The following is a 10,034-nucleotide window of genomic DNA, read 5'->3' as shown; positions in this document are numbered from 1 at the left end:
CGGTGCTGCGGGGCGGCGTGACGCTGAGGCCGAGGGTGGCCCCGGGGACGCCGGGGCACGGCGTGGCGGGGAGCCCCGTGGGGCGTCCTGTGTGGCGCCCCGAGACACCGCGGCACGGCGTGGCGGGCAGCACCCTGTGACGTCGTGTGGGACCTCAGACTCCGTCACACGCGCACGGCGACACGCCAGATCCAGCGTCGCACCGCGAGATCGACGCACTGTGGAAAAGGGGTTGGGGGTGACCTCACGAGGTGCTGTGTGAGGCTCTGTGGGCCCCAGGCAGTGTCACACTGACACAGGCACTGCTGGAGTGAGATGGGGAGAATAAATACGGTGACGCTGTAGCGGTGACGGTGACGGGTATTGACCTTTTATCGCCGGCACCATGGGACCCAGTGAACTGATGTTGAGCTGAGGAGTCAGGCGAGGAGTCTGTGACCACGTGTGAGATTTACACGTGCTTGGGACTGGATGGCACGACACCGTGGACATCATACTCTGCACGTGAATAATGCTGAGTAATTTTATAGGTCACTATATGAATAATGGCTTGTGTTCATTCATTCAGTCAACACATTTGTTTGAGTACCTACTATGAGCCAGGTAGTGTTCTGGGCGCTGGGGATAAAATGGTGAACAAGGTCCCAGATCTGCCCTCAAGGAGTCTGGGATTGTAGCATCATGATTATTAATCAGAGATGCCCACAGCCTTCTTTGTTTTCAGTTCTTCTTTCCCTTCACACACATAAAAACTCTTTAAACACTACATAAATGAGATGTTATATGTGTGTGTGTAAAAGTATTTGATGTCATGAAAGCACTGTGATAAACCATACTTGAGTCTAGGAGATACTGAGTGTCAGTATCACAAGCAGATGCCCAGCCAATAATCAACAAACTCTAGCACTACACGCTGTGGATTAAAAGATTGTAAGGCTTGGGACACTAGGGCACCATAAAAACGAGTGGACTTTGTCAGTGTCAAACTATGGAAGATGAATGATCGCATATGATACCATGTGTATGAAAATGTATTGTGCCTTCTCTACTTGGAACATGGAGGAGCCCACAACACTGTGAGAAACTGGTTGTGACCACGTCACTAGTTGAATATATTAATGTTGTACTTATATCATGTGACCTTCTGACTGAGCTGAGACAACACAGTGCACTGCTTTTAAAACTGTGAGTGTATGTAATCCTGCGCGCTCCAGTCTGGGTGACACTCCAACTCAAAAAAAAAAAAAACCAAACAAACTGTGAGTGTAGTTGGGCACCGTGGCTCAAGCCTGTAATCCCAGCAATCTGGGAGGCTGAGGCGAGAGGATTGTCTGAGCCCACGGGTTCAAGACCAGCCTGGACAACATGGTGAGACCTCGTCTCTACAATAAAATCACAAAATTAACCTGGCATGGTAGCACGTGACTGTAGTTCCAGTTACGTGGAAGGCTGAGGTGGAAGGATCTCTGGAGCCCAGCTGGTCAACGCTGGGATGGCCGTGAGCATGCCACTGCCCTCCAGCCTGGGTGACGGAGTGAGGCGCTAACTCAAAACAAACGAACAAACAGAAAACAAAACTGTGAGTGTATACAATAATACTACTGATTCTGGGGTGACATGGGAAGAAGATGCATGGGACACGATGACCAGAGAGTCCATGTAGAAGAAAAACTGTCTGCATGTGGACATTTGTGAGAGATCTTGTTTGTTATTCAGTGGTGACTGAATGAGGTAAATTAATGCATGTTCTTAAGTATGTAGCATATGAACAGTAATAAGCATGTCTAAGTTTGCTGTTAGTTTGAATTAGTGTGTTGATATACATGTATAATGTATGTGTGCTATTTTAACAATAAACGATGATAATTTTTTTTTTTTTTTGAGTTGGAGTCTCACTCCATTGCCCAGGCTGGAGTGCTCATGGCCACCCCAGCATTGACCTGCTGTGCTCAGGCGATCCTTCCACCTCAGCCTTTCAAGTAGTCAGAACTACAGGCATGTGCTACCATGCCCGGTTAATTTTTTGATTTTATTGTAGAGACGAGGTCTCACCATGTTGCCCAGGCTGGTCTCACCATGTTGCTCAGGCAATTCCCCCGCCTCGGCCTCCCAAAGTGCTGGGATTACAGGTTTGAGCCACCACGCCCGGCCATAAATGATGATAATTTTTTATATTTATTCTGGGAATATTATACTTGCCTAGTGTTCTATGGGTCTGTATTGCCAGAGGAAAATGTTTAACTTTGGTTTCTAGTTCAGATTCATTGGAGTCCAAGCTCATTGGGAGAAATGGAGCAGACTTTTTTCTCTTCGATTTGGGAGCCCAGCGTGATTCCTACCACCCATGTGCCTGTTCCCATACCCGTAATCTCTGTTTGGATGCCTCAGGTGGAGCTGGGACAGTCAAAATCCCTGCAACAGCCTCTCAGGAAACAGGCTCAAAAGAGAGCACTTAAAACGTTTTAGCCAAAGCAGCTGGCCACCTCCTCCCCCACTCCTCCATGCTAGCCTCCTTCACCATCTTTTCACTGTTGTCGTTGTCACAACTTTGTCATAGTGGGGGGGTCTTGAACAAATTTTACCTCTTTCATTCTCTCCCACACACAATGCTTTGAAATAGGTTTGTCTTATGCTCTTAACAAATGAGAAAACTAAAGTCTAGTAGTGGCTTATCCAAGATTATAGATCTAGTAAGTAGCACATCTAGGATTAGGACACAGATGCTTTGATCATATATCCACCTTTCTCTCCATCATGGTATGATGTCCCTACCACTTGTCTTATGTATCCTACCAGGACACAGACCAAACCCCTAACTACTTGTTTTGTTAGCGGCCAGAATACATGGTGGTGAAGAGTCTGGATTCAGGAGTTTAACAGATCTCTATTTGAATTTTTGGTTCTGACCTTGGGCAAGTTCCTTGATCTCTTTGAGCTTTAGTTTCCTAGTCTGTAAAATGATGATTAAAAACAATAGGCTGTTAGAAGGACTAATTGCCATGTAAACGTTTCATTGCACATGACATGTAGTAATTGCTTGACAGATGTTAACATTTTTATGATTATTGATTATTTTAAGACTGGCTGGTGAGACTAGTCACCCCTTTTGGCTCTAAGTGTTAACTAGGATTAAAAAAGAATCAGAAAAATTCTAGGTTCTTCTCTCAGGTGACTTATGAACAGTTAATTCTGTAGTTTAGTTTCATATTTTGGAGATCGGCGGTCTGTTCTCCAGTCACTGCTCTAAAATCCAGTGAAATGTTTGCTTTTTAAAATGAGAATTTTGGCAGTTCCTGCTCATTTTTTCTATACTCCCAATCTGGTGATTTTATGTAACTTGAGATGTTATTTCTAAGGCCTTTCGTTGATATTCTTTGAATTTCTAAATAGGAAAAATGAAGCATTTTTGAGTTGAAACTACTACCTATTCCAAGTTAATGATTAGAAATTATACTAGCTATAGTGTATATAGTTATATACTAGAATGGGGTGTGTGTGTGTGTGTGTGTGTGTGTGTGTGTGTGTGTGTGTGTATTTAACCCCTAGCTTTTTTTGTTGTTGCTATTACTGCATTTTAAAACACCACCAAGATTAGAAGTATCAATTATTTCTGTGTTAAGAAGTAAGCATTGAGAATGTTTCAGAAGAACTGAGACAAAGCCATTTCTGAATTCCAAAGGAGAAACATATTGAATTGGAATAGCCCATATATTGTTGTTGGACAATTTGTCCAGTCTGTTTAATGCAGGGATTGGGTTGCAAATTTTATGTGCAGATTCTTGAAGGAAAAGATCTGATTTTCCACTCTCAACAGCATTTGTTAAAGCAAAAAGCCATGTAGGAAACCCTGAGGTTTGAATTTAGCATCAAGTAACTCAGTATCCAGTCTCTGGAAACCAACTATTTGCTCAGACACTGGGCATAGGGCCAACTTTTGGATTCCAAGCCAACCTCAGCTATCAGTTGATAGATTGTTTATTTCTTCTTTGTGTGACGGAAAAATGGTATATCTGAACACTGGATTCAACTGATGTACTGCGGTGGAGATCAGATCCCTGGCTAAACAAACCAGCCCCAGAATGCAAAGTGGAATACCGAGAGAACAAGGAAATAGACAGTGCTTTCAATTTGATGGATTACTTGGGGCAAATATTCCCCTCTCTGTCTTACCGCTTTCCTTTTGTGTCTCAGTTTTTTTTCTGATCCCTGTTAAACATTAGTTCTCAAGCTGACAAGGACCTTATTTATTTAGTTGTGGAAAAGGTATGGGAAGAAATCATAGAAAGTGCATGCTGAAAGAATCCACAGAAATCTTCTAGACTAGACCAGTTCTTTCATTTTACAGAGGAGGAAACCGAGGAATAGTTGGAGACTGGGTCAGATTAAGTCTCAGGTCTCCTCCCAGCTCCTTCCTATCCAACTGTCTTATAAAATCACTGCCCTCTCAGTCTCCATTGTTCCTGGACACTCACTCTCTAAGCTCAAGCCTAATTCTCTGCTTGTAAGTTTTTTTCATCTAGTAATGGAATATCTTTCACTAAGTAGTTCCATATGGAGCAAAGCAGGAAATAATGGGTAGTAAAAAGATCCCACACCCTAGAGGCTGGTTTAGTTTCAAAACCCTAGACTTGCGGCTCACAGACTGCCCTGTTTTAGGGATCAGGGACACCCTGGGACTTGACAGGCTTCCCGTTTCCTCCCTGGGGTACCCAGACCCACAGTCTTATTCCTTAGTGTATATATTGAATAGAACATTCGGTTTCTTGGAAGCTGAGAGGTAGTCATCTTCTATTTCAGGTTCCATTTCATAGCTGAGGGCCCCACCTATGGATTTAGAAATTCTCAGATCAGGTTCTGCTCCCAGAGATCGAAATTCCCCCACCCTGCCACTCTAGTTTTCACTTTCATTGCTGTCCACTTGCAGAAGTCCCCCAGGTGGACAGCAATGAAAGTCCTTGCCAAAGAACTCATAGTCTCCCCTGCTCTTGTGCCCATTTATATTTTCATTTCACTTTGCACAGATTCCTTTTTTTTAAAACTTCCATTGTTATTATATTGTTTTTGAAACTAATAATTTTTTTTTTTTTTTTTTGAGTTGGAGTCTCACTCTGTCGCCCAGACTGGAGTGCAGTGGCCGCTCCCGGCCACCGCAGCCTCGACCTGCTGGGCTCCGGTTATCCTTCCTCCTCAGCCTTCCGAGTAGCCGGAATTACAAGTGCACGCTACCACGCCCAGCTAATTTTTTTTTTTTTTTATTTATTGTGGAGATGAGGTCTCACCTGCCCAGGCGGGTCTCGAACCCACGGGCTCAGGCAATCCACTTGCCTCCCAAAGGCGCGGGATTACAGGCTGAGCCACCGAGCCCGGCTGAAACTAATAATTTTAAAACAAGGGGGGGAAAAATCTCTTAGAGGGCAGGCCTAACACTTTTAATCTGCCCTGTTACAGATAAATTTCAGTAATATAAATTCCATCAGCATGTTAGAAATGGAATCATCATAGTATACTAGGAAAGGAAACAGTATCTTTTGCCCTGAATGAACACTTTTTGTTGTTGTTGTTGTTGTTGTTGTTTTGAGTAGGAGTCTCACTGTCAACCAGGCTGGAGTGCAGTTACACAATCACGGCTCACTGCGGCCTCGACTTAACCGGGCTCAGGCAATCCATCTGCCTCAGCCTTCTGAGTAGCTGGGGTTATAGGCACATGCCACCATACCCCCTAATTTTTTTTTTTTTTTTGTAGAGACGAGGTCTTTCTATGTTGTCCAAGCTGATCTTGAACTTCAAGCGATCCTCCCACCTTGGCCTCCCAAAGTGCTGGTATTATGGGCGTGAGCCATTACACCTGTCCTGTGTATGAACACTCTTGAAGGACATCCAAGGAGGAAAGAAATTAACCAGAAAGATGATCTCTTTGGTAATTGTCACCAAGCTGGAAAGGCTAGAAGCATGCTGGACAAACCTGCCTCTTATTCCCCGTTAAAATCATTGCCAGTTCCTTTATCGTTTACTTCCTCAGTGCCTCCCTTGAATCCATCCATTCTCTGACTCTGTCACAGTTATGGATCAGACTCTTCTTGTCCTGTGCTTACAGTTTTGGAACAAACTCCTCACTAGCCTTCCTGTCTCCCATCCCTTTCACTTCTGAGTCCTCCTCTCCACCTTCTCACGGCTTTATATATGTGAACGAGTCATAGCATTCCCACTTTCACTTAAAGCGTTCCCTGACTGGCTCTGGTCAAATTAATCATCACTTGCTGTCCTCCCCTCTAATCCTTATTCCTAAATCTGGTGTTGCATCTGAATGTAATTGTTGGTGTCTTTCTTACCCACTAAATTGTGGATTCTTGAGACTAAGTTATTGCTTTATTCAAAATTTTGTCCCTAGCTTCTAGGAGGGTATATTCATTCATTTTTTCATAGAAATATGTATTGAACTTATGTACAGAATGATGAGAAAAACAATTGTTTTCTTATCCATGAAATCTGTGAGCATTGGACCCTGTCTTGTCTTTGAATCCCCAGGATCCAGCATGGAGTCTGGCATCCAGCAAGTAACTAGATAGACTTATATGTTAAGCTTCTTCACCTTTGCATACATCAGTTCCCACCTTTTTTTCCTAGATCCACGGGGAATGGGATGGCAGTGAGCTGAGAACCCAGGCTTTGAAGTTAAGCAGACTTGGGTTTAATCCTGACTTTGCCATTTGCTGACAGCGTGGTCTTGTTTCAGTTTCCTCTTCTGTAGCAAAATAAAATCCACACTGTGGCTTGTTGCGGGGATTAAATGAGACAATATATTTAAAGCACACAGCAGGATACCTAATACATGGTAAGAGCTCAGTAGGTAGCAACTATCAATATTTTAACCAATCCTTCAAGATTCAGATGAGGTGCCAATCTTTCCTTCCCCTTCTACCTCCCACCTGGGGGAGCGCCATGCCTACACTTCTCTCATAGCACATGCCACAATAATCATGGATTCGACAATGTTTTTGAGTTTCTACTGGATACTAAGTGTTGAGAATAGTGTGGTGGCAGAAGAAAAAGACTTTCTTGTTTGTTAACTCTTTGAGAGCCGGACCCTGTCTTGCTTGTATACATCTAGCAGCTAGCATGGTGTCTGACATCCAATGAACAAATGAGTGGACCTACTTTTGCCGTATTTGTAGTTTTCATATTTTGTGCTTGCTTGGCTTTTTGGATAGGCAATTACATGAGTCCCCAAAGGCCAGCATTTCAACTCTTCATGTACTTGAAAACACACCTGCCAGCCTTCCACAGGTGTAGTGGTTGTATCTGGAGTTGAGATCATTCTACTACTCTCTTCCAGATTCTATGACAAGGTACTTTCTTTGCATGAGGATTCAACAACCCCTGTGGCTAACCCTCTTCTTGCATTTACTCTCATCAAACGCCTGCAGTCTGACTGGAGAAATGTGGTACATAGTCTGGAGGCCAGTGAGAACATCCAAGGTAAAGAGGAGGAGGGCTGGCGGGGAAGAGAGAAGACTATATCTCCTGACTCAGTGGGTAAGGAGAAAGATTCTGATGGGGTGTGTGAAGGCTATTGGTGCAGGTAGGTATTACTTGATCTTAGCTCCAGCTAGTACAAAGAATTAGGGCCCTTTGCTAGTAGACTTCTAATTATGCATTAGAAAGCACTGTCATAGTCATTATCTCATTTGATCTTCACTGCAATCCTATAAAGTGGTACAGGACTTATCATCCCATATATATATATATATATATATTTTTTTTTTTTTGAGTTGGAGTCTCACTTTGTCACCCAGGCTGGTGTGCAGTGGCACAGTCATGGCTACCCTAGCGTTGACTTGCCGGCTCCGGTGATCCTTCCACCTCAGCCTTCCAAGTAGCCAGAACTACAAGCACGCACTACTACACCCGGCTAATTTTTTGATATATTGTAGAGATGAGGTCTCACCAAGTTGCCCAGGTTGGTCTCAAACCCCTGGGCTCAGGCAGTCCTCTCACCTCGGCCTCCCACCATTTATATATGTGTAGAAAGTAATGGTCTTCTAATAGTTTCTATTCTATTAAGTTGGCATTACAGCATGATCTGTAGCAAGATCACTTTCCCAATTTAGTCTACGTTGTGCTCTAAGAAGTTTGTTGACGTTTGGGAAATTAAGAGAGAGAAGTTTTCCCCCTAAAGGGTAAGATTCCTGGAGATAAATGGGATGGGACAATATGGTGAAGGTGTGTGCGTAATTTTTTTACTCTTCATTCACTCATTCTGATTGTTCCTTAGAAAATTGAAGTAAGCATTCACTCTGTGCCAGGAACTCTGCTTGCTGCCATGAATACAAAGATAAATAAAACATTACCTCATGAACCATTGGAACAGGTGTGATGCCTTCTTTACATGTATTCAATGCTCACCTTCAACGGTGGATCAATGTTTGTACTACTGTTACAGCTCTGAAGGAAGGTTATGAGAAGGTGGAGCAAGACCTTCCAGCCTTTGAGGATCTCGAGGGAGCAGCCAGGGCTCTAATGCGGCTGCAGGACGTGTACATGCTCAATGTCAAGGGCCTGGCCCGAGGCGTCTTTCAGAGAGTCACTGGCTCTGCCGTCACTGACCTGTACAGTCCCAGACGGCTCTTTTCCCTCACGGCAGATGACTGCTTCCAAGTCGGCAAGGTAATGATATTCAGAGGGGACCAATTGCTGGGCTCTAGTTTCTTGTGGATAAAATAACCATGCCCTGATTGCTTTTACATATTTCTGATACTTACAGTTAACTTAGAAATTCGATATCATTTCCATTTTCAGAGGAAGAAGCCTAGGTTCAGAGAGATGAAATAACTTGCCTAAATTAATACAAAATTTTAAGTAGCAGAACTAAATCTTGAGCCCAGTCTTTTACCTTCAAATCCTGCCCAGTAACTAAAGTAATTATATACTTAGGATACTCTTGAGCACGAAAGGATGTTATTAATTATGCCAGAATAATAGGTATAAATTGGGCCTCTGGTCAGCTTAACCACTAGTAGGTAAACCCCTGGATGGAAAGGGAAAGTAGAGGGTGAGGATGGGGAAAGGGATAAGAGATGGTGGTAGGCAAGGAAGGTCATGGAAACTCAGTCTCCTGAGACTTTCTGGAATCTTTGCAGCATTTCCTAAGCATTTAGAAACACAAAATTAATGTAGTAAAAAAAAAAAAAAAACCAAAGTAGTGTCCAAAAACGAAGGCCATTCACTTTAACATTACTTGAGGAAATAGCCTTCAGGAACCTTCTATGTGAGGTGTTTATCTTTGATCACAAGTTATAATCACACTTGAGATCATTTTATAATATACTCTTTGCCAGCCTTTGCCTAAAGATGCAATGGAGTAAGTCCTTTTTAATTTTGAAGATGTGTATCACAGGAAAGTATGTTTTTCCTGCCTCCTACGGTATTCATGAGCAGATCTGAGAGTGGGCCTCGTGTTCTGATTCCAAGTTTTAGGAGTCTGTCTTCCAAATTAATGCAGGGTGGGCTACCCTCAACTCTCTTTGTACCGTTTTCTCTTTTCTGAGATCCTGAGTGGAGTCAGAGCTGAATCATCCTGTTCATGGCTGATTTAAATTTAAGCTGATTAAAATAGTTTGATGTATGTTACTAACATATGCTTCATTAGTGAGGCCTTTCTGAAACAAAAACAGTAGTCTGAAAATTTAGTAAGTCACTTCCTGAAATTCTCACTGGCAGTCTTTATTTCTGTACTTATTTTGAAAGATAAAACATTTCAAATACAAGAAAAGAACGTAAAATAACAGGCAATATCTATAATTGGAATGAAAATATATGTTCAAATATTGCTATATTTGTTCCAGATTTTTATTTTCAAGTTTTAAAAAGCTGTGTTAGCCGGGCTCAGTGGCTCAGCCTGTAATCCTGCGCCTTTGGGAGACTGAGGTGAGTGGATTGCCTGAGCCCACGGGTTCGAGACCCGCCTGGGCAGCGAGACCTCATCTCTACATAAATAAAAAAATCAGCCGGGCGTGGTAGCGCATGCCTGTAATTCC

The 10,034-nt window shown here is 43.0% G+C and overlaps 1 protein-coding gene across 1 annotated transcript in view; it reads left to right on the top strand.

Moving 5' to 3' along the window:
- Window positions 1-1,617: 1,617 nt before the first annotated feature.
- The window catches only part of P4HA3 (prolyl 4-hydroxylase subunit alpha 3), a 39,713-nt gene continuing 31,296 nt past the window's right edge, over window positions 1,618-10,034 (top strand). The window contains exons 1-3 of the mRNA XM_008072279.1: window positions 1,618-1,691; window positions 7,334-7,476; window positions 8,441-8,664. Coding sequence (XP_008070470.1) covers window positions 1,618-1,691; window positions 7,334-7,476; window positions 8,441-8,664 — 441 coding nt within the window. The remainder of the gene's footprint in view (window positions 1,692-7,333; window positions 7,477-8,440; window positions 8,665-10,034) is intronic.

The sequence above is a fragment of the Carlito syrichta genome, unplaced genomic scaffold (genome assembly GCF_000164805.1).
Source record: "Carlito syrichta isolate Samal-C Ts95f unplaced genomic scaffold, Tarsius_syrichta-2.0.1 Scaffold315077, whole genome shotgun sequence".
Classification (NCBI taxonomy): Eukaryota; Metazoa; Chordata; class Mammalia; order Primates; family Tarsiidae; genus Carlito; species Carlito syrichta.
This window is presented reverse-complemented; position numbering and strand designations above follow the sequence as displayed.